The 25647-nt window shown below is 44.3% G+C and overlaps 1 protein-coding gene across 4 annotated transcripts in view; it reads left to right on the plus strand.

Moving 5' to 3' along the window:
• GCNT4 (glucosaminyl (N-acetyl) transferase 4) overlaps positions 1-25441 on the plus strand; it is a 221353-nt gene extending 195912 nt beyond the window's left edge. For 2 of the 4 annotated variants that reach the window (XM_078675245.1, XM_078675249.1), the window contains one exon: positions 23449-25421. In XM_078675245.1, coding sequence (XP_078531371.1) covers positions 23450-24805 — 1356 coding nt within the window. In that variant the 5' untranslated portion in view covers position 23449 and the 3' untranslated portion in view covers positions 24806-25421. Of the gene's footprint in view, positions 1-23448 lie in introns of all 4 variants that reach the window. The other 2 variants (XM_078675248.1, XM_078675246.1) reach the window with 2 other exon arrangements.
• Positions 25442-25647: the final 206 nt, after the last annotated feature.

Consider the following 25647-nt stretch of genomic DNA (forward strand, 5'->3'; position numbering starts at 1 on the left):
GAGGAGCTTTTGAGTCACAACCTTCAGCCAGCCAGGCATTAATAGCCTTGGCTTGAAAGTCGGATGAAAGGCCGGAGAGGGTCGGAATGGAGTTCTGAAGCAGAGAGGTCAAGGAGGAAAGATCAACTCTGTTCCAATTCCGCGCCCAGGTGTTTTTGGCGTGTGGGACTTTAGATGCCTGTTTGAGAGGAATGGAGAAAGAGATAAAGGCATGGTCGGACCAGGGGCAGGGAGAAACAGTCACCGGGGAAACTGGAAGGTTGAGAGTCCACACCTGGTCAAGTATGTGGCGGTGAGAGTGGGTGGGGACAAAAACGTGCGGGACAAAGTTCAGAGAGAGAAGAGATTCTGTGAATTCCTTCGAAGCAGAACACTCAGAAGGGTCGGAGGGCCAGTAGTTAAAATCGCCTAGCACTAAGACCGAAGCGTAGTTGACCACCAGGGTGGCCAGTAGGTCTTGAAATGCCGGTAAGAACAAAGACGAAGACTGGGGTGGGCGATACATCAAAAGGGCAGTGATAGGGGGGAGGAGGAAAGGGAACGGACAACAAGGAATTCAGTGGGGTGGATGGGGGGGAAGGGAAGGGTTTGAAAGTTCAACTCAGACCGAGCGATTAATGCCACTCCACCGCCGATCCGCGCGTAAGGCAACGTAGGAAGGGGGGAGGGTAGCCAAGAGAACGGGGAGGGAAGAATCACAGAACCAGGTCTCGGTCAAGAGCAGTAGGTCAGGCTTCTCGGAGTCGAGCAGGACAAACAGCTCATGATGGTGTTTGACCGCTGACCTGGTGTTGAGTAGAAGAACGGATAATGAAGGAGTAGGAGGGAGGGGATCAAGCGGGGAAGGGCAGTGTGGCGGTGAGGCCGGCAGAGGCGGCGACGATGTTGGGGTAGAAGAAGGGGCGAGCCCTAATGAGGCAATGTGCCTGCGGACGGATTCTGAGAGTGGCCATTGGTCTTGGAGGGTAGTAATCTCCACAGAAGAGTATGATGTGAATTTGGCATGGAGTCGTGCCCCTAGCCCCGTCCGGCCGCGGACGGGCGCAGACGGGCTTGCCTTAGGCGCGCCTTCGGCGCGCGAACGGCGCGCCCGCTGCGCACGTCCGCTGCGCGTTCTGAAGTTGCACATTGAAATAGAAGGCCCGAAGGGCGGGGAAGGGGGCGTGGCCTACCGGAGGGCGTGGCCAGCGGCGATGAAGGGGGTCACGTGAGCGCTAGATCCGCTACACGGCGCCTTCAAAGTGCAATGTGCATAAGAAAGAAAGTAATTTTTAAAAACACAACAATTCACAATTTAAAATGCTGCAACTCCCGGCTTTTCGCCTCAGGAGCAAGAACCAACTGGGCGCTCGAGTGTTCAGTGCTTAAGAAGGGTGGGAAGGGGGCGTGGCCTACCGGAGGGCGTGGCCAGCGGCGATGAAGGGGGTCACGTGAGCGCTAGATCCGCTACACGGCGCCTTCAAAGTGCAATGTGCATAAGAAAGAAAGTAATTTTTAAAAACACAATAATTCACAATTTAAAATGCTGCAACTCCCGGCTTTTCGCCTCAGGAGCAAGAACCAACTGGGCGCTCGAGTGTTCAGCGCTTAAGAAGGGCGGGAAGGGGGCGTGGCCTACCGGAGGGCGTGGCCAGCGGCGATGAAGGGGGTCAACCCATCTTAGACCCATCACCTAATGGTTATTTGCTGGTAGTTGTGGTATTGCCACTCTAAAATCTACAATTGCAAGTACGGTAGTTTTGGAGGTGGTGGTGGTGGTGGTATTTATGGTGTGGTATTGGTGTAGAGTTGTATATGTTGATGGTGGTATTGGTAGGATTGGTCGTACTTGGTCGTGGTATTGGTATTGGTGGTAGTATGGCATAAGTGGTGGGTGCTAATGGTATGGATGTTAGGAATGGCACACAAAACTACCGATAGAATAAGGTAAGACAGAAATACTCCTTTGAGTGGAGCCAAATTCCACTCTATATATATCTTTTAAATAATTTGTAAAAACAAAAAAAGGTCTGGCATGCGGCTAAAGCGGTTTGTAACTATACCTAAAACATGAGTAACTTATATTTGTTCACAAAGCCGTACACGGCCAGGTTGGCTAACCAGCGTGTTCACATTTCCTGCTCTTAAGCAGCAGAACGTCTAACATTTAAAAACATTTTTTAAAAGGGTTATGGGAATGACCCTGGGGCGCAACAACATACATGTCCAAGGTGATTAGTATTAGTAAGTGTGTTGGGTTTCCTAAACTATATGGCCTGTAGCCTGCACATCGCCTTTTCAACCTTAAACAAACCCCTTCATAACCCATAATTCTGTATAAGGTACAACAATTAATACAAGCAATACTCCAAGCAACTGATGCCATATACATTTCTGTTTTCTACGCCAGTGTGCACACTTGACCTTGCATAGAGAGAATGTCTGACTAAAAACTTCCTTCGCTGCCTTCCTCATCAGGGTCTTCAGTCTGACAGAGATTAGCTCTATTCTACTTTCTTACTGGCTTCATCGTATCGTGCAAGCAGTGTTCACTGCTGTAAACAGCAACCCACAAGCTTAGCTATGTGTATCAATTAGCAGACCTCTTTATTTTCTGAAAGGTAAGCATCTTTACTCCGAGCACTACAGCCTGGAGAGTTGAGAGCAGAGTCTGCTAAAGCCAGGCACACGTTGTTCCTTTATCTCTGGGACATTTCTGTTGTACATAAGTCACGCTACCATGTTTAAATAAAAAATAAAAAAAAGTTTATATTGGATTGTTCCTATGTGTGTGTAATTAACCACAGTTGGATATTTATTGGAAACGCTGAACCTTAAACCGCACTTCTAGCCAGTACTTTAGCTGATCAGCTAAAACATACATTGTGACGGACCTTACAGGCACCTGGAAGTATTGATTACCGAAATCCAAAAACCAAATCCCTGCACTTACATTTTGAATCTCTAAATAGCATGGTATTATGAACGCTTGTAAAGTTTTATGAATAAAACAGATGAACTCATCTTTCTTTATTATCTATGTTGCTGTTTTCTGTAGCGTGAACGCGGCCTAAGGGCATCTGGTCGAAAGGTGCGGAATAACCAGACCATCTTGAGAGCAAAAGGCCACTTTATTAGGACCGGTATGCAGACTGTGAACTTTATATTTTATATAAAAATTCCTGACCCCTCCACCCTTCACCTCCCCCAACAGTAAACAGTTCCCCATCCATCATCCAAACATTCATTGCTCGCCATCCCCTTTTTATTCGCTGTGCTTCACACTTAACTCAACCACATCGATCCCCTGTAGTCACTCTGCCATTCGTACCCTGCAAGGCCCCCAACGCTTCCAGCCAGTCTTGAGCTCCTCCCTTTCTGCCACCAGTAAAAATCCCAAAGGAGGCGTTTTTCCTATTCCCTCCACCCCCGTCATTCAGATTTCATGGATAGGCTCTAGATCAGTGGATAGGCTGTTGCCACAACCACCTCAAAAGACACAATTTAAAAATCAACACAGTATTAACAGGGCTGTCGTCATACCAGCTTTTAGCACCACCTTTTCCTGGCCAACACCCTAGTTAAAGTATATCGAACTTTTTCCCAGTAAAAGAGGGATGAATCCAATCCTGCCTAAAAATGACGAATTCTTCTTTTTTAATATCCATATGTTGTATCCAACCTGCTCCCCGAGCTCCCTATTGCTGAATACATAATGGGACCGCACCAGATCCTGCTAGGAACAAAAGCCGTACAGAAAACAGGAGTACCTGACCATGATCTCCCATTCATATCTAGACCATAAGAAAAGTATATAGGAACCAAGAAGAACAGAGAGAAGAACGGGAGGAGGAGCCCTATTTTAAGACGCCCTTTCTACCCATGGAGGAGAATAGAAAACCAAATGTAGGGTGCGTAAAGGAACAAAGTGTGACAAGCCATAAAGAAAGCCTCTCCCAGTGTGCTTATTGCTATAGGATATACCCACCACAATAAGTCTGTACGTTCAGTAAGACAATGAATGGTCCAAAATAAGGGAGTGACCAGGGATACGGTATACTTCCGTCCACTTGTTCGTGTTGTTAATTCTCTTGTGAGCTTTCTCCATATTATCTGAAGGGTATCCCCTTGCAAGAAAGCGCTGTTTGGTCTCACTAATATTTTTAGCAAAAGTCTCATCTGTGCTACAAGTTCTCCTCATGCGAACCATCTCGCCATAGGGAATATTGTTAATAACATGGTGGGTATGGGCACTTTGGAAAAAAAGAGTGCTGTTACAGGCAGTGTTCTTATGATGCGTTGAGCTCTGTATGCAGTTGTTCTCAACAAAGAAATGAATGTCCTAGAAATCAATCTGTTCCCCACTGAAGTTGATGGTAAATTTTACGTTATAGGGATTCTCATTCAGGTATGCAAGGTATTCCAGATCTGGGGCAGGTTTATCCCAGAGCATGATTACATCCTCGATGTAGCTGCCCCAGAAAATGATGTATTCCATCCAACTGGTGAGGGCCAGGTTGGCGGATCAGGGGTTCCTCTTGGGTACATGGCAGAAGATTCTGTCGTTGAGATATCGGTGTTGTGTAGGCATTTGTCGGTGTGGGTGATTATTTTGAAAGTTACTCGCTTCTCAACGGGGAGCCAGTGGAGATTTTGCAGGTGCTGGGTGATGTGTTCGTGTCGAGGGATGCCGAGGACGAGTCTGACCTATTTTAACACATACTTTAAGTAGGTGGTAACCCATTCGCTAACAGGAAGGGGTCCCAAAGGGATATCTTCCCCTTTGTAAATGTTTGTAAAAACGTTGTTTAAGAGCAGGCATTGGTCCCATGAATCACTGCCTGCTCTTAAAAAATGAAAAGAAAACTACTAATTTTTCTTTTTTAAACGCAACTTGTTTTCCTTTAAGGAAAAGGGGCTGCATTTTAAAAAAAATGATTGCTTTATTTAAAAGTAATCACAGACATAGTGGTCTGTTGACCTCAGCAAGCCACCATCCCTCGATCTTTAGCGCTTACTAATGGGCCACAAAGTGTGACCTACCCCATTAATGTTCATGAGCTAGGTCGATTTGCGACCCACTAGGAATTGCTCAATGAAACTGAGTTTCATACTTTAGGAAGAGCGATTACCTAATTGCAATTGCAGAGAATCGCAATTAGATAATCTCTATTGCCAATAGTGATACATCTGGCCCTTAGTGTTCTAACCTATACCTTGTAGTTTGCTTCCAGCTCTTTGATGACAGTTTATAGGCCACTGTGCTGTATTATGATTGTAACCTATGAAATGCAAGTGAGAAAAGGATCTCTGTGACGAAAGCATTAACCCACTGAGCTATCCACATAAAATACAGTTCTCATCTTCTCGATACAGGTTCTTACCAGCAGGCACATTAACCCTCCTCTGATGAGTCATATCTACCACTAAACAAAATGAATAGGCCATGTTACTCTGCATGTGTTTAGAAAGCATGCCATTACAATGCGGTCTTTACAACAACCGCGTTGTTACATCATAGCCCATTACAATGCAAGCCATTACAACGAATTACTATGGGGGGACGCTGGATGTTTGAATAGTATAATTTAATATTCCAACTCCAGTCTGTTCAACAGTCGGGAAGGTGTTGGATTTAAAATCAAACACCTTCTGCCTCCTACAGCAAGTCGTTGTAACGGCTTGCGTTGTAATGGCATGAGATGTAACAACGCGGTTGTTGTAATGACCGCGTTGTAATGGCATGCGATTTGTAAACTATGTTTACCAACAAAACTCCATCTCCTTCCAGAAGGAACATTAATCCCAGCATCATAATGACGTTTTTATTGTTGCCTGACAATGGCTGGACACACAAAGAGCTCTGTAGTGGGTGTGTTTAAAACCATGAGTTATTTCTAAACACAGCACCAGAGCTCAACACCAGGTGGGATAAAGCCAGCCCTAATGTTCACTCACCATAAAGTTAATTAGTTTAAAAAATTGTCTACAGACATTAGCACTTATCAGACTTGTACCAACGTGTTGAAGCTGCAGCACATTGGTTGAGTGTGATGATTTCTATGTAACATTTTTTAAATAGTAAAACCTTCATGAATGTTGCTTTCTAAAGATATTTGAAAAGGCATTTTAAGAGGGACACTATGCATGTGCATGCACAAAGGTTATACAAAGAAGAAAAAAAGCATCTCCAATAGGTCTGCACCCCTGTATCCTAGGCAAACCATCTTTATCAGTACATGTTTGGAGTTTATTGCTCTACCAAGTAACAAGTAACACCAAGTGACAAAAAATGCATTTTACAATTATTTCTGTCTTTTAATACCTCAAGCATCATGAAGAAGTGTCCTATCAACTTATGCAACCCACAGAACATAACTCCAAACTCAGAATGTGGCATTTGCATATGTCCCAGAGTCTCAGTCAACACCAATGTTCAAGCTAACATTTTTCAATGCTCCTGTCAAGTCAAAATATGTTGTACACTTCTACATGGCCGTGCGCTCAGGTAAGTCATTATAGTTCAAAATAAGCACTCTGGGACATCAAGTTTGTGTTTTTTTCATTCTTCATCAGAGACTTAGGTGGTACTTAATAATTTTTTTTTAATAAGCAGTCTTCGGAACGGAACATTTTGCTTTATTAACCATATGAGATTTAGGTGACTCTTCTTACTTTGTATATCTTTTTTGCGCTGATATGACTTTCTGCCATCTCTGTGTATTGTATCCCTTTATTACCCCATCCTGTATAGTTATCTTATTTTATCCCTTAGTTTGTTTTATCGATCCCTTGTCGCAAGGATCCTGCTCTCACACAGAACTGTGCATAGAGACTTGGAACCTCACTGAATTAGGGTGTGCCAAAACTCACCTTAGTACCCAAAATCCCCTACCAGACTAGCAATCGGTGTCTCATTGGTTCTTACAAACGTCCAATGTTTAGACAACCCAGAACATGGACTTAGAATACCTCAGGTAACGTGGAACACATGAACACTCTTTCGTTATACCAACATATCAATCCAGAACGAGGAGTAAATGAAGACACGTGCAAGTTTGAAATTTTTTTCAGATGCAGTGTTCTCAAGTGCAGTATCTTAGCTAATACAAGCAAACATATTGTAAGCAATAAAGTTAGCAGCATAGTTACTAGTCCATAAAATACAAAGGGAGAAAGCATGTTAAAATGCTAAAGGGAAGAAGGCTAAATAGCACCTAAATCTTACCCTCCCTTGCTAGTATATTATATTATATCTAAAGAAGGTCTCTTTGGGTTTTAGAAGGGAGACCCCATACCTATGATCCTAGTGAAAATGGATCACATCATCTTCCACCAGCTCTCTGCATGTGAATATTCATCAAGTGTGTGCATGCTCTGCGCAGTGCAATATTAAATGCGCCTAAAGCCAGAGTTGGCCATAGCTGCATATGTGTTATGTTTTAGAACGTGCGCAGATCAGACCTCACAACAACCACTGTGTTGAAATAACCTTGAAGGCCTCGGCACTCACTGTTCAGACACAGCTTACCAAGCAAAGCTGATACAATAGCAAAACATATTATTCTCGTGTGAAGCAAAATATTCTACTAGGCTCAAAGCTCTAATTACAATATGTGCCGTGTGCAGAAGCAGCAGAAAGGTAAAATGGTGTTTAAACTTCTAATAAGCTTGTGCTAACTTAACACAGTGTGAAGGCAAAGCATTTCCATATGACACCCTCCCTTGATCCGAGCACGGATAACATAAGATAAGATAAGGGGCACATTTTTGGTATGCAGAGTTCAAGAACGACAGTCAGCTCAAATTTGTGCAAATGAAAAAGATTAAAAAATGTGTCTTTCAAAAATTCTTCTAGTCAAGCAAATTTAGTCATAGGCCGTAGTAAAGTCAATAGGCCTGGGGCAGAGAAACTTTTCATATGCTAGAAAAAAAAAAAAGTTCAATGTCCAATAAATGACGATGACACACCTCATCCCAACATTGAATATGCAAAATATGCAGCAATAGCTTCCAATAGGAAGTCACTGTTCTCATCCAAAAACAGTTCAGCCATCCAATTTAATAGCGGGAAAGAACATACATGCCCTTTAATTACAGGAGCCTCTAGCACCATCAGAGGACAACTCAGTGGGCTCTCAATGAAGCTGTGTGCCAAGAAATCTTGCGCCGCTGCGAATACATTCCAACGACCCAGTATTCCATGCATCGCTGCAAAGGCCATAATCCCTCCGTCAGAACAAAGCAATTCATGAGCAACTAAGGGGCTCATAAGCTGGTTATAATCCACATCGGGAGACACCGTATTGCAGAGACACAAATGCAGGGCCCAGTCGAAATCGCAACTCAGGCAATGAAAAACAGGCTGGACACATGTAAAATAGGAAAACCGAAACGATAATCCATAAGCTGCACTTAAGGTTGCAAGAGGCAGCGCTCTATAGTATTCAAGCATTCTGGTGCGAAACAGTGCCAGATGTGACAGTTCGTCTCGAAACACAGGACGTCCATCCATTTTGAATGAAACAAAACAGCAAAAGAATGCCTGCAGCCAGAGCCAGTAAAATAGGAAATACACCAAATAGGCTGGAAAAGATCGAATGAAAGAAAGCAGGAAAGACCCCGAATATGGTTTGAAATGAAGTCACAAGGCCACTGCTAACCACTTAAAAAAAGTGCGCCAGCCCCGTTGTGGAGGATGCATTAAAGATTGTGTGAATTAATTCACCGAAATGCAAGGGCAAGTTAGTATTTAATAAAGCATGCACCTCTGTGCGGGTTTTAGCCACGTGAAGGACAAATGTTTCGCCAGCAGATGTGAGGGCAACTTCTTTTTGGGACAATAGAGCTCTTATGCGACTCATCTTATTGAACTCTGCTTTCAAGGTCGGAATCTTGGGCCAGATGGGAACATCAAGTTTCCCATGCGGGGGTGGATACAATACATTCTTACAGCAAACCACACGCTCACTGACGATAACGACATAAGGAATTGCTTTTATTAACTCACAGCAATCCTCATTGTTTAAGAGTAAATGGCTCCCATTTGCCAGTAATGTGAAAGTGGGAACGATAGCAGGCACGGGGGTACCTTTCAAAATACAGTCTAAATTTGGCTCGTTCTAATTACAGGAGCCGTGTAATTGGATATGTCTACACACTAATGAGTGATCCGGTGTTTCAGTGCATTCTTCACCATTCAAATAAACTTCCTTGCCCTCCCTAAGGCATCTATATGTAAAACGAAGCGACCAGGCTTCATGGAGATAAGAACTTCCAAGAGGCTCGTATCTACCAATGGCAAAGTACTTCATACAGCTTTTGAACTCGAACAGGGGAAACGGGAGAGTTATCAACCTGTGGATAAGCCACTTTGCAGTATTGGCCTCTGCCACAGAAAACAGTAAAGGCTCCAACCTCTCAATGTGTAACATGGAAAAAGAGGCATCCTTCATTGAAAGTAAACGCTGCTCGTCAGTCAAATTAAACGGGGCAAACAGGGAAGAGGTATTCATGTAATGCCATGGCACTTTTCCTGCCTTAAGAGTCTGCAGGGTCCAAGCAAACTGCATAATAGAACGCAGTTGATTTTGACCATGGTACAAAACAGACACTTCATCTTGCACAATATTAACAACAGATGACACAATTTTATCCAACGTGTAAATGCGGGAAGAAAGCGTGTTAATGCTATTATCTACAACTGCTAGCACTTTTTCTAAATTAGCTTGATCTATAGCCCTAAGGCGGGTAGACGCCTCAATCTGGGATGTTTTCCAGAATTCATTATAAACAGCATATATCCATCTTTTACATCTACCTTTAGCCGGGCCTTTTATGAAATCATTCAGATCAACATCTTCGGTCAGTTCAGATAAATGCTGTTTAACTGACGTCAAGGTAGAATGTTTGAGCCAATTCTGACATAATTTGCCTACAGAATAGGTAGTCACAGAATGGTCACTTTCAAAACGGGGATCCACCCTAACCTGTGTAAAGCCTTGAGCCAAACCCAGAAAACGATGTTGGCACGAGTCAGCACTCCTGTGCCAGAGCAACCAGCCATTTGGATCCAAACTGGATATGTTAAAAGAAGAATTTAGCAACAGAGTTTGCAACTCTGATCGAAAATGTTGTAGTATTACCCCAACCTGAATATTCTTCTAGGTCAGGAAAAAAAGGAGCGTTTAATTTTTTAGCGGTAGCCAATCCAAAGCATGTCGTCTGCGAAATTGTAGAATTCAAAAACCTATGATTCGGGATGAGACATTGTGACGTGGGTAGAGTGAGGGACTGAAAACGTTTCTTGGTTAAAGAGGGTTTTATTTTTAACAAAGGATTCAGGTTGAGGAATGTAAGTCTTTCTCGTGCAAACTCTGCGGGGTCTGTCTTGACTCTGGTCTTGGGTGATGCTTTCCACTTCTTTCGCCTGTTCGGGGGGTTTGCAGGCTGCTGGTTCTTCCTCGTGAGTTGGTCAGGAAGCGTGAGCAAAGAAGAGCTCAGGTCTCCTATGATACGTCCCCAAGGAAACCCGGTAGTGAGGGAGCACCGCTGGTTAAAACTGTGCTATATACTTTGGGGCCGTGAAGGGTACATGGTGGGGAAAAGGTGTAGGGAAAAGGAAGGTGCAGGTGGAGGACCAAAGGTACGGGGAATATATACACAAAGGTGAAGACGGCTCTCTAGCGCTTCACGGAGGGGGAGTACCCCGCTTCCCCACTCAACTCGCAATACGCCGCCGTACCTGTTGCAGCCACACTCCTCCCTCGGGAGTGTGTCACGGCGAATCACCGGATCGTTGGCCTCCTGGCTCGTCTTGTTCTTTTCCTTCTGTCTTCCGTTCGCTGCTCTCCGTCCCGCCGGTTCCTCTCGCGACTCCTTCTCCTCCCTTGACGGTGTCGTCACACGCCGTTCCTTTGACTTCCTGGCTGTTCACTATTGAGGCGCATCCGACGTCATAGATGGGCGTGTCTGTATCCTCCGTGTAAGCCCAATTAAAGGCGCCACTCTCGTTCTCTTCAGTATCTGCCATTAGCTTCCATGACGCGTAATCCTCCTGAAGGGAAGGAGTGGAGGGATCAATGATCCACCAGTTCATACAAGGGTTGTGTTCTTCCACCCCGTGACCCACCTGGTTACACTCCTCCCCCCCGGGATTCTACCGATCGGGGAGACAAGGTGTTCTGGATAGAAAATCGGCATTGCCATTGTCCACCCCTTTTCGGTGTTTCACTATAAAAGAGAAGGGCTGTAGGAACAAGAACCATCTTAGGACCATGGGGTTATGTGATTTGTTTCTCTGCACCCATTGTAAGGGAGCGTGATCTGTGTATAATGTAAAGGCCCATTCTTCTAGGTAGTATTTCAGTTTTTCAATAGCCCAACGGATGGCAAGACACTCCCGCTCTATGGTTGGATAGTTACGTTCTCTTGGATGTAACTTTCGGCTAAGAAACAACACAGGATGCTCTGTTCCGTCTTCGCCTTCCTGGGACAATACTGCCCCTAAGCCCGTGTTGGATGCGTCTGTAGCTAGGGTGAAGGGTTTGTCGAAATTGGGGGGTATTAGAACCGGACTAGTGGTGATAGCTTGTTTGAGGAGCTGAAACGCTTGTTATGCGTCTTCAGGTGTATGTACGAGTTGGGATTGCCTCACATCTTTTTTTTAGCAGGTTAGTTAAGGGGCTGGCAACTTCAGCGAATCTATCTATAAACCTTCTGTAGTAGCCTATTAAGCCTAGGAACGCCCGTAACTCTCTCTTTGTTTTGGGGAAAGGGGTGTGTAGGATGGCTCCCACTTTTTCTACTTGGGGCGCTATTACTCCTTCGCCTAGGCATAAATCCGAGGTATTTGACCTTGGGAAAGGCTACTCTAGACTTTTTGGCGTTTACATGAAGATCCGCTGCCTGGAGTGCCATCAGAATTTGACATATGTGTACTAGATGTTGTTCCCAAGTCCTACTGAAAATAACGATGTTGTCTAGGTACACCGAGCAGTATTCCTTATATGATTCCAGGACATAGTTCATTAATCTCTGGAAAGTCGCTGGGGCCCCGTGGAGGCCAAAAGGGAGGACGTTAAACTCAAACAGCCCCTCTTCTGTGGCGAAGACAGTCTTTCGTCTATCCTCTTCCCTCAAGGGAACCTGCCAGTAGCCTTTTGTCAGGTCTAAGGTGGTTATGTAGCGAGATTCCCCTATCCTCTCCACCAATTCATCCACCCGTGGGATAGGGTAGGCATGGAATGCAGAAATTGCGTTCAATGCCCTGAAGTCCATACAAAATCTTGTTGAACCATCCGGTTTCGGCACCATCACGATAGGCGAGGACCAATTGCTACGTGAGGGCCGAATTACCCCATGTCTAAGCATATCACGTACTTCACGTTTGACATCCGGTCTCCGGGAAGCAGGTATACGATCCGCTTTCTGTTTTACTATCTTTCCTTCTTCAGTATCTATCCTATGCTCTGTTATATGGGTTAGACCCAGTGTGTCTGAGAACATTTGGGCAAAGGGTTGTAGGGTATCTAGGAGTTCCTTTTTTTTCTCCCTCCAGTAGGTCGGGATTTATGGGCAACTGTTCTAGAGTGGATTGGCTCCCTGTTACCGGTAGTCCAAAATGGGATGAATAAGGCGGAGGCCCTATCCATTTTTTTAACATGTTGATATGGAAGCTCTGTTGTCGTGATGGAGTGACCTGCACTTTGTATGTCGTTTTGCCTATGGTATCAACTATGGGATAAGGACCTAGCCATTCGCTTTTGAACTTCTGAGTAGAAGAGGGGAGGAGTACCAAGGCCCAATCCCCTTTTTCCAATTTTCTCCACTTTTTCCCGTTGTCATAGTAATGTCTTTGTTTCTGTTGGCTTCGTTCCAAATTGGAATAGGCCAAGTCTCTTAGTTTCCCAAGCTTTGATTTTAACTGCTGGGTATATTCTAACAAAGACCTCTGCTCTTCCGACTACTCCTGCTCCCATGCTTCTTTCGTTATTTCCATAAGGGAGCGTGGTTGTCTGTCATAAAGCATTTCAAATGCAGAACACCCTAGGCTGCTCTGCACTCTGGCCCGGAGTATATAGAGGGCCAGGGGTAACTATCTGTCCTACTCTTTGTTCTCAACCGTTAGCATTTTCTTTAGAGTGGCCTTTAGAGAGCGGTTATACCTCTCAACGAGGCCGTCGGTCTGAGGATGATATGCTGATGTTTTTATTTGGTGTAAGTCTAGCATCTTACATACTTCTTTCATCATCCGAGAAACAAAGGGGGTCCCCTGATCGGGTAGGATTTCTCTGGGGAATCCTACTCTAGAGAATAACTCTAACAGTTTCTCTGCTATGTTTTTCGTGGTGGGGGAGCGCAAAGCAAATGCCTCTGGGAATCGGGTGTTGTAATCTACAATGACCAAGGCATACGTGTGTCCTCTTGAAGTAGTGTAGGGGACCAATGAGGTCCATCCCGACCCGCTCAAAAGGGTTGCCTATGATGGGTAGGGTTTGTAGGGGCACTGCCGGGGGTCTATACATGCTTTCCTTTTGACAAACTTCACACTGTTTACAGTATAGCTCAGCTTCCTTGTATATACCTGGCCAATAGAAGTGTTTGGTTATGTTTTGGGTCGTTTTTTCTATTCCTGAGTGTCCTGCTGTGAGATGAGAGTGGGCGAAAAATAAGATCTGCTCTCTAAAGTCCTTGGGGACCACTAGTTGGGGGGAGTCATTGGCCTTTCCCTCTCTGTATAGGAGATCCTTCTTAATTATGAACCTAGGATATATCACTGTAGGTGATGATTGAGCCACATGAGCTGCTTCCCATGCGTTGAAAAGGGAGGCATCATTGGATTGGGCGAATTTAAAGCTCCTATCCAAGATCCAGGACTCTGTTGTTAACAGGGAAGGGCGTGCCTGAGGTGTGAATTCTTTTTTCTTGTGCATTTCAGTTTGGAATAGGGACATGAAGTCCGGGCTGTCAACCCCTATAATCAGGTCTTTAGGGAGAGTCTTCACTACTCACACTTTGACGGGAATTGGGGGTCTACCTTCAGCCCTAAGGAGGATCTGGGCTATGGGATAAGGTTTCACATTCCTGTGCACACATCTTATATGTACCAGGGTATTGGGAAGGACCTGTGTGGGCAACGCCAGTCTCTTTTGGATCACCGACTGTCGGCACCCTGAGTCTAAGAGGGCTTTGATACCCTTTCCATTTACTTGTATACTACATAAAAGGAGGGGCCCATCTCCGCAGTGTACATGACGGCTTTGGGAATGTACCCCACCTCCATAGGTTCCTCTGGGGGTTTTCTTTGGGGACACAACCGTGCTATGTGTCCCCATTCACCGCACTCGAAGCACTGGGGTCCTTTTAGTGGGGTCACATCGAACCTCGTGGGTCTAGGTTTTATGGCTTCTGGGGTTGTTTTCTTTTTATCCGGTTTCACTGGAATACTAATTTTGGTATTTTAGTCAGAGTCCCAAGGAAAGGAACGGGCTGAGGCCGTGAAAAATTGGTGGCCATTTCAATGTCTTGTGCCGCTGTCCGCCCCCAATGTTGCTTTAACCACCTTTGAGTTCCATAAGGCAAAGCCTCCATTAACTGCTCAAGGTATATGCTGGTCATTATTTCTTCTTTGCTTCTCTGTTCGGGTCGTAACCATTTGTCACCGGCCATCTTCAACCGCAGGAACAACGTTTTCGGGTTTTCCCCAGCGTTCCCCTTTTCCTTACGGAACCGATCTCGATAGGCCTCTGCGTCCAAGCCTAGGTGGTCTAAAACGACCTCTTTGATCTCCGTGTATGGGGTGTTTCCTATATGGTTAGCCACCTGGTAGGCCGCTTGCGCTGCCCCGGATAACAGTGGGGCCAGGAAAAAGGGCCATTTCTCCTCTGGCCACCCGTAAGCCTGTGCTGCCCTTTCAAAATTTGACAAGAAGGCGTCTGCGCCTGACCAGGACAAATCCAAAAGTTCACTCCGATCGCGATAGTGCACGGGCTGGATACAGGAATCTCACAGATCCCCTTTAAGTACCTTAGATTAGTCCGAAATCAAAGACGATGTGTTGTGCAGAGGAGGTGAGGTGTAAGTTCCTTAAGGCGGTTCTGGGTTGTTGAAACTTTGCTGCTCCAGAATGATGCGTTGCGCAGAGGAGATGTTGCGGGTGCGAGAACTCTGTTCCCGACTGCGATGCAGTATCGATGATGCTTCAAAGCTGAAGATTAGACGTGCTGCACTCTGGACATCGAAGTCAAACCGCTGGGCTGAAGGTCGGTCGAAAACCATGCAGGGCCTGGGATGGGTCTGAGTCGGGACGGTGCACCAGGAATGTCAGTGGTGCAGTGTATGAGACTCGTGCAGCAGCAGTTCTTCAGATGCACTGCAACAAAGTTGGGCATTGAAAGTCAAGGTCAATTCATTGCACACTTGGCGAGCCATGCCCACAACTTCGGTGCAGGCAGCGGCGATGCAGCAATTTTGCTGTGATGCACCAGTTACAAACTGATGCTTGGGGTCGATGCGTCTACTTTCTTGTTTGCAACACCAGAATCACCTCCGAGGACTGGATATGGCACCACTTGGCACGTCAGGACTCACAGTAGAGGAGCCCAGTTGCTGGTAGCAAGATGCTGGGGGAAGTCTTTGATGCCCCTGAGACTTCGGAAACAGGGGGCAAGATCAGTCAAGCCCTTGGACAACCTTTGAAACAAGGATGCAGCAAGTAAAGTCCAGTGCTTCTCACTTCCAGGCAAGAAGCAGCAGGCAGTCGTAGTTTTGTTAACCGCACATCTTGTGTTGATTGCAAAATTGTTAGAACACACCACAATAACTTTGGTTGGTGCTGTATTGGTACAGTAGTACCCTAATACCATGGATGCTTGAAACACATTAGGACAAATGCTTTTGTGTGAACTTGGAAAACTGTAGTACCAAAGCACTCGCAAAGGACAGTATCAAATTCGCTTAATAATTCGTATTCACATTGCTGTAGATTCAGAATTGAAGACAAAAACTTGTGGACAGTAAACATGTATTGAAACCAGGAAAAACAGCTGACACATGTTTCACCTCAAGGTGACTTCTTCAAGGCTAGATTCACGGTCGATTGGTAACAGGTTATGAAAGATGGTTTAAAGATTGAAACATATAGTTGATGAGTCATTCTATTGCTGAATGTCCCATATTCTTAATATTCCATTTCGATCGGATATATCCAAAAGAGTCGTACTTCAACTTTTGATCGGTGGCCTTCTGTTTAGTCCCGAACCAGGTCCTGTGGTACCAAAATGGCAGACGGCAGAAGTTCCTTCAGCCAGTCAGCGGACCCTATGGAATTCTCTGTACAGTGGTTATACCACAGAATCAACCGTCTACATACACTTAACCCATTCATGATCATCACAAGCACTCATTTAACATAAATGTCCTGAAAATAGATGAACGGATTCATGCCAAATCACAAAAGGCCTTCTTTCTGAGTAAAGTTGTAACTTTTCTTTCAAATTTAGTATAAATCCGTTCAGCCATTTTGTTTGTATCAGAAAGCAGTTTTTCTTATGTGAAATAACATAGGAAATCGGCGTTTTGAGACCCCCCCTACTTTTTCTAGGTCCCTACTTGATGAATTGATTCAAAACTATACAAGAAGGGGCAGAGTGTAAAAAAAAAAAGTGTTTCCTATGTTAATCCTCATAGAGTCTTCAGACACACCTGTAGCACGAACTGCTGAACGGAATTGCACCAAATTTGTCAGAAAGCTAGTATTTGGTCTTCAGATTAATTCTGCTGTTTATTTGGTATAAATCCATTCAGCAGTTTGCAAGATATTAAAGAAAATCCAAATTTGTATATCTGTGGCTGCAACGACTTCTCAACTAATGACAAGTTTGTGCAGAGAACTGCAGAGCTCTAATTGGCTGCCAACACATCAACAAGTGTTGGCAACCACTTACTCCTGTTCCAGTAGGTGGTAGCTCAAAGTGCTCCCGCTTGCTGGAAGCGGAGGTTTCATCTCTTTCCCTGCTTGCAGACATGCAGGCAGGGATAGAGATTAAACTATTGCCATTGCACATAGGGAGCTGCATTTCCAGCAGCTCTCTGTGTGCAATAGCAATGCTGGCTCCCACAGGAGGGGAGAAAGCTGGCAGGGACGGCTGGGTCCTTGAGGCTCCCACTACGGTCCCCTAAATGCACTGGGACTGTGGAGCCTGGGGCCGAAATCGGTCTGAAGAGAGGGGCCGCTCAGCCCCACTCCCCAATTGCATTTTGGCCAGGCCCCGAAATTGGCCGGGGAGGGGGCCACTCAGCCCCCTCCCTCATTAAATCATGGCTGGGCCCTGGGGAATGGGATGCCTGGGCCGTTCTTGCCTTGATGCTAATTTCAAAATTAAACCTCTACAGTAAGCACTTACACTTACACATATAAACATAGCAGGTGTCCCCTTGAAGCTCGACGTCTTTAAAGGACATATGATCCTAACTCCTTGGCTTGGCGAAGGCGATGCAAGTGTGTTTTCTGAGCAATTCCATATTTAAAAACGACCTGAAAGCTTTGTGGAGGCGAATGCATCGTTGATCTATTGCCGTGGTACTCATAGTACGGCCGGAGGGGCGCCAGCGGACCGGCAGGCCTTCATTGGCAGCCCGCAGACCTTGCCATGTTGTTTTTAAATTTCCAGTGAGGCCAGCAGTAAACCCAGAAGATGATTGCAGCAGCATACGTAGTGAATACGTATTAAATACGTAATCACTACGAATGCTCCTGCAGCCATCTTCTGTGTTAACTGCCGGCCTGTTTGACCTCACACATGGCACAGTCGGAAAGCCTCCTAAAAGGCTGTTTAAAAGTCAGCTGTAAGTGTTTTCACATCTGACTTTTAAAGGACCTTTTGGGAATCTTCCTGTTTCGTGTTGCCTACAACGAGGTCCTCTTCTCCCTCAGCCTGTACTCCACCCACAGAGACAGAGAGTCTCACACACACACAGACACACATACACACAGAGACACACAGACAGAGACAGAGAGACACACAGACCGAGACACACACACAGTCCGAGAGACACACACACACAGAGACACACACACAGACAGACAGACACACAGAATCACACACACACCGAGGCGCACAGAGACCAAGACGCACAAAGGCCGAGACGGACAGAGACCCACACAGACCGAGGTGCACACACACACCGAGACCATGATGCGCGCACACAGAGACCATGATGCGCGCACACAGAGACTATGATGCGCACACACAGACTATGATGCGCTCACACAGACTATGATGCGCTCACACAGACTATGATGCGCACACACAGACTATGATGCGCACACACAGAGACTATGATGCGCACACACAGAGACTATGGTGCGCACACACAGAGACTATGATGCGCACACACAGAGACTATGATGCGCACACACAGACTATGATGCGCACACACAGAGACTATGATGCGCACACACAGACTATGATGCGCTCACACAGACTATGATGCGCTCACACAGACTATGATGCGCACACACAGACTATGATGCGCACACACAGAGACTGATGCGCACACACAGAGACTGATGCGCACACACAGACTATGATGCGCACACACAGAGACTATGATGCGCACACACAGAGACTATGATGCGCACACACAGAGACTATGATGCGCACACACAGAGACCATGATGCGCACACACAGAGACCATGATGCGCACACAGAGACCATGATGCGCACACACAGAGACCGAGAGACACACATAGAGACTGAGAGACACACATAGAGACTGAGAGACACACACACACCGAAAGACGCACACAGAGAGAGACACATACACAGACAGACACACTCATCGAGACTGAGACTCACACAGACAGACACACACACAGTTACACACCCAGAGACAGAGACATGCACACAGAGGCAGAGACACATAGACACACACAGAGACACACACACACAGAGACACACACACACAGACACACACACACACACAGACACACACACACCGAGAAGCACAGAGACCGAGAAGCACAGAGACCGAGAAGCACAGAGACCGAGACACACTCAGACACACACACACTCAGACACACACTCCGACACACACACTCAGACACACAGACATACTCAGACACACACACACAGACACACATACAGTCACACACACACAGACACACACACACAGAGACACACACGCACACAGTGACAGACAGACACAGTGACAGACAGACACACACACACACACAGACACACACTCAGACACACACACAGACACACACTCAGACACACACACACACAGACACACACAAAGAGACAGGCAGACACATAGAGACACGCACACAGAGACACGCACACAGAGACACGCACACAAAGACACGCACACAGACACGCACACAGACACGCACACAGACACGCACACAGACACGCACACAGAGACACGCACACAGAGACACGCACACAGACACACGCACACAGACACACACACAGACACACACACACACATAGAGACAGGCAGACACACACAGACACACACACAGAGACAGGCAGACACACACACACACACACAGACACACACACACAGACACACACACACAGAGACACACACACACAGAGAAACACACACACACAGAGACACACACAGACAGACACACACACACGCACACACAGACAGACCTGTGTGTCTATGCTGGGTCTGGTGGGTCAGTGGGCTAATGCGTCCGCTGCAGGGGCCTGTGCTCGACCTCATGGTCACAGTTTTTTTACTCTAGCCCCGCCCCCCACTGTCCCCGCCCCCACAGGTGCAGCCCTCTGCCACAAACCACACTGTAAATTTGGCCATCGAGAGAAGGTTTGTGAGTACCCATGATCTATTGGAACGCAATCTGTATGTAACTGTGACAAGTGGGTTCTTTCTTGTCCTGCCCTGTTAAAAGCAGAGTCAATGGTTCCGCCTTTAAATGACTAAGAGTATGGAAATGTAAAAATCACTAGGAAGCTTTACCTTTTTGGCCCAACCCACCTTACTAGTATGCAAAGGTCTTTCTGCCTTTTGCCAGGATGATGGACAGCTTCACAAGCGGCCCCTCAGCGCATTTCCTGCTGATTTTGGTGAGTTTTTGATGCCGAGGATTCTGAGGACATCTCCACCAAACAAAGAAGCAATTACTTCATATAACTAAGAGGATGGACCCTTGCTTGGTGGAGATTTGCCTCTTTATACTCTTGTCGTCTCTATTGGAAGATTAATTTTATCACAGATCTCTGGATAAAGGTACATAGGGAACAATTACTTTGCCAAAACGCACACAAGGTCACTGGTGACAGACAGTTCCTCGTGCTCCATTACGCAGCTGCAGTGCAGAATACGTACTGGATATTGCCCAAGGAGAAAGCACATAGTAATGAACCAGTAGAAAGTACTCCACATGGGTAGATACTTTGTGAAAAACTGTGAACTCTTTTTGGATAAAGGGGCAGGTGCGGTTGCATTGTGGCCCAGTCACTGACACTGCTGCTGACACACCCACTCAGACACTTAGACACACACTCAGATACTCACACACCCACTGACATACCTATACAGACAATGATACACCCTCTCAGACACCTTCACACGCACTCATAGACTCACTCAAACAATCATTCACCTACTCACAGACACACTCATGCACCCACTCACAGAACAACTCACTCACAGTCCCTCATAGACTCATTCTGTCTCTCTCACAGCCACTCACAGACCCACTCAGATACATACACCCACTCATACCCTCCCACACCCACTCACAGATCTACTCAGATTCACATACCGACTCACAGACCCCAAGAAACAACCCACTCAGACTCACACACCCACTTACAGGCCCAGTAAGATACTCCGGTAGATACCCAGTAAGATACTCATGCCCACCAACACTCATGGACTCGCACACTCACTCGCAAAAGTTACAGGTGATGCAGCACGAAGCTTACCAAATTTGTCTTTATCCTTATAAAAATCTTCTCTTACTAGGCCCATTTCATCATCAACCCTCAGGCTCATACTAGTCTCAATAATGTCTTGGATTTCTGCAAACCATGGTCCTCCGATGGAACTGACAGGGACTAGAATACTAAGAACCGTGAACAATTATTCGATGAGGATCTGGAATAAAATAATTGTTACCTCAAACCTAATCCAAAACCTTTCTCAGACACAGATACAAATGCCTTGAGACAAGAGGTATGACCAAACGAAGGAGACCATCAATAAAGGTAATTAATGGAAAACATTTATTTAATGCCTCATACTGCATAGACCAGTCAAGAAAATACATTTAAAATCTTATTTAATAACAAAGTATTATTACGAGTAGCCTCACAACACAAACAGAGCATTATTAGACAGCTGGAAAATTCTCTGTGGAGAGAAACAGGATACATTTGAGGTTCAGTTCATAATCATACGAAGCAAAGCTGATCGCTACAAGTTCGTTCTTTGATAGATCAGGTCAAGCCTGATTTGCCGCACCATGTGCCACAGTCTGAGTCTGATAACCTCTCAGCCTAAAGGTTATTTTCCTGCACACTTTACCAGATAACCTCCCTGATGTAGCACCACATTTTACACTCTGAGAGGAGTATCCAGAAATTGGACTCGCATCCTGATATCCTGATAGACCTTAAAGGCTGTTGTAAGACATTTACTGTAGATATTGTGGAAAGTTAAATATATTTAGGAGTAAAAGCTGCTGTAGATGCACTAGCAATTTGTAGACCTCTTTACATGCCTACACTACAGCTGTAAGACTGAATTACTACTGTTTTCATCTAGATGCGCACAGACCAATTAGGTACTGCAAAAAGGCTCTCAGTACATTCTTACCACGTGGCTGTGTGGAGATAGTAATTGCACTAAATTTTGCTTTCGTCAACTCGCTTACCTGATGAGGAAGTCTATGAGTATGAGATTAAGTATGAGTAAGTATGTTTGTTTACTGATGTGTGCTCATAAAGTATCTGGTATTTGTATATTCTATCACTGTCCACCAGGTTTAGCCGGGGAGTACTGGGGCTTATGGACAACTTGTGCAGCACAATATTGTTTGCCTTCTAGTTAAAGTGAGTAACTCAGGAATGTTATCCCTTGGACTTTTAATATTGGCTAAGTCTGAAACTGTAGTGGGTTCCCCATCTTTGATGTCAGCCTTCTTCATGTAGACAGTGATGCTACATTTTGCACATACACGTCACACGCTTCCTGGAAAAACTAAAGTTAAGGCTCTAGAGGAGTAACCTTAACTCCCACCTCACCATAACCCATGGAATGTTTAAATGAAATATGAATGAAAAATGGATGGAGCATGTCCTTACAACTTTAAAGATTAATATGATTGTTTGACTTAGTAGATGTTCTGACACTGAATTGAAATAGTGATTGGTAATAATTTCTTCTGGGGGACGGTAATATTTGGTCAAAACTTCGGACATTCAGAACATGATTTGTATTTGTTGCTTTGGTCATGAAGTATTATCATATGCAGTTGTACATTGGTACTGTGTTTAATGTATTATATTGTTGCAAGTGTTTAATTGCGACTGATAGTCTACACAGAGTAATGTGGTATTGTCTGTTCACAATGATGGTAGTCGTTTCAACAGATTCATGGCAGGGTATGAGTTTGGGTTAAGTAAGTAATTTGGGAGTGAGGAATACGATTAAGGTACTACCTGAGCTTGTGATTTGTATGCCTTTTTAGGTTTTGTTTTAGAGACAATTTCTTTAAGCTGTTAACTATTCAGAGTAAATTGTCTTAGGAAATCCCAAGCCATTTGAAGAAATCACAGGTTTTGGCCATTGTTTTTAACATTTGAACCCTTTTATCAATCATTACCAAATTACACATGTTCAAGGGTTGAAGTTTGAACATAGTTTCCCCCAGGTTTGGTGAAAATTAGTGAAGGTTGAGGACAAAACTACTAAGCAAATTAACAAGATGTCTTGTGTCTTTAGAGGTCTGTCTTAAATATAGGTGATGTGGTCATTTTTCTTGGGATGGAGCACTGTCTCTAAATGAGTGGCTTTTTTAATGCTGTAAAACTGATGTGAGTCCTTGGTTAATACCTATTTGTATAGTCTTTATTGCTGACTATAATGCAAAATTCAGGTTTGAAATCTAATGTGCAAGCAAGACTACCAGTAAAGTATACATAAATCTGTAATTAGGTTTCCTTTTATTGTTTGGGGTTATTTAACAACACAGGACTAGTTCAAAAGCCACAGTAAATGTTAAATGCAGATTTATCAAACCGGGCCAATATTTAACAATAGAAAAGCTTTTTTTATGGATACATCATCTTAATTATAACTACAGAGCCCCTATTGTCTGATCTGTAATAATTAGTTGTGCGTATGTAATAATGGTCAGTAGCTTTTTGCAAATATATTGACAGAATATATATTTTTTCCAAATTAAACATTCTTTATTTATTTTACAGAATGAAGAACTACACATGCTTTTATAAGCAGCACCCAGGTCGGCACAAGACGTTAGTGGTCCTATCTACAGTGTGGCTGCTCTTTGTGTTAAAACTTTTAAAAATTGAAAGATTATTCTTTTCAAAGAGCCTTTATTTGGTGGAGCCTGAGTTGAGCAACTCCGACAATGTCATAAACAAGTATGACGTACGCAATACCTACTACTTTAATTGCTCAGATATTTATGAGCTAGACCCTCTTGCGATTGGCAAAAGCTTAGAAATAAGAAGAACGAACATAGTTGATTTAGAGGATGAGGATGTTTTAGCTATGACTACAGACTGCCATGTGTACCGTAAAATAAGAAGATACGACCAAAAACCAGCGTCCCAAGAGGAAGTGGATTTCCCCCTGGCATACTCGCTTGTTGTTCACAAGGATGCAATTAATGTTGAAAGACTTTTATATGCAATCTACAGTTCCTCCAATGTTTATTGCATTCATTATGATCAAAAAGCATCTTCTACTTTCAAGGCTGCTATGGAGAACTTGGCCAGTTGCTTTCCTAATGTTTTTATTGCATCAAAACTCGAAGCCGTTATTTATGCCCATATTTCCAGGCTCCAGGCTGATATTAATTGTTTGTCGGACTTAACAAAGGCTACTGTTCAATGGAAATATGCAATTAATTTATGTGGTCAAGATCTTCCTCTCAGGTCGAACTTTGAACTGGTAGCAGAGCTGAAGAAACTTAAGGGTGCAAACATGCTGGAGACCGTAAGACCCAGTAGTGTTAAAAAAGAGCGATTTACCTTCCTGCATGAAGTGAAAGATGATTATGACTATATCCAGATGCCTTCAAAAGTGAACGTTTCCAAAGAACCACCACCACATAAAATTGAGATGTTTGTTGGAAGTGCCTATTTTATTTTAAGCCGGTTATTTATTGAATATGTTTTAGAAAGTTCTGTAGCTAAAGACTTTTTTGTTTGGTCAAAAGACACTTTTTCCCCAGATGAGCATTTCTGGGCAACTCTTGTTCGTGTACCAGGAGTCCCTGGTGGAATTCCAAGGTCAGAGGCTGATGTAACTGATCTGCAGAGTAAAACCCGTTTAGTCAAATGGAATTACCTGGAAGAAGGTCTGTATCCTCCTTGTACAGGTGAACATATTCGTAGTGTGTGCATCTATGGAGCTGCTGAATTGCGGTGGCTTTTTATGTACGGACACTGGTTTGCAAATAAATTTGATTCTAAAGTTGATCCCATATTAATCAAGTGCCTGATAGAGAAACTTGATGCTCAACAGCGGGAATGGAATATGTTGTCGTCTGATGCTGTTTTTGTAAACAAAAACTCTACTCAACCATCGCCTTGATTGCATTCAGGTGTGATAGAATTTTATCCAATGGCTAGATGTTCCTCCAAAAGAGGTTTTGATTCTCCTTTGCTCTTATATAGTGAAATTAGATGTATGTCAAGAAGAGGGGCAGAGTGTCACAGTTGTAAAATAGGTCTTGTCCCATTTGGGAGGGGGTGAGTTTTAAGAAGTGGCATACCTAATAAGCAGGATTTATTAGCGAAGATGACTTGTAGGGGGAGTGTTTTATACACCAAATAAGACAGGGATATTTATATAATATTTATATAGCACCAAGAGTTTGGTAAAGAAACAAAATATCAAGTCTCACTTATGCTACATGCTGCACTATAATGAATAGCTCCATCGTGGACCTGTTTTTACAGAGGATTTATGTGCCTTTCTATTGATAGACAATCTGTTGTGTCAGGCTGCACATTTTGAAGCTTCACACGGACATTATTTAAATTGCACTTCTGGGCACACATGCTACTAAAATGTCACATAGATAAATCTAGCATATATCTTATTACATTTCCTTGGCTGTTTTCTTAACCTTTTATGGCTGTAACGTATTTGTATTTAAAAAAATAAAAATAAAATGGACCTGCGACCCTACTTGAAAAGAAAAAAACTTTACGTTGTTCCTTCCAAACATGGTCTGCTGCCCGATTTTTAGGAAACATGCCTTTTCGCAGCTGCTCGAGTGAATAAAATAATGTTAGCGCCATATTTATTGTTACATGATCTAGAGTGTAATACTTGAGTTTGGCACAGGCCTTCCATTATTATTTATTTTTAATTAATCAAAATTACACCTAAGTGGGTGAGTAAACGAAAGCATATTTCACTTAAGGTTT

The sequence above is a fragment of the Lissotriton helveticus genome, chromosome 2_1, assembly GCF_964261635.1.
Source record: "Lissotriton helveticus chromosome 2_1, aLisHel1.1, whole genome shotgun sequence".
Taxonomy (NCBI): Eukaryota; Metazoa; Chordata; class Amphibia; order Caudata; family Salamandridae; genus Lissotriton; species Lissotriton helveticus.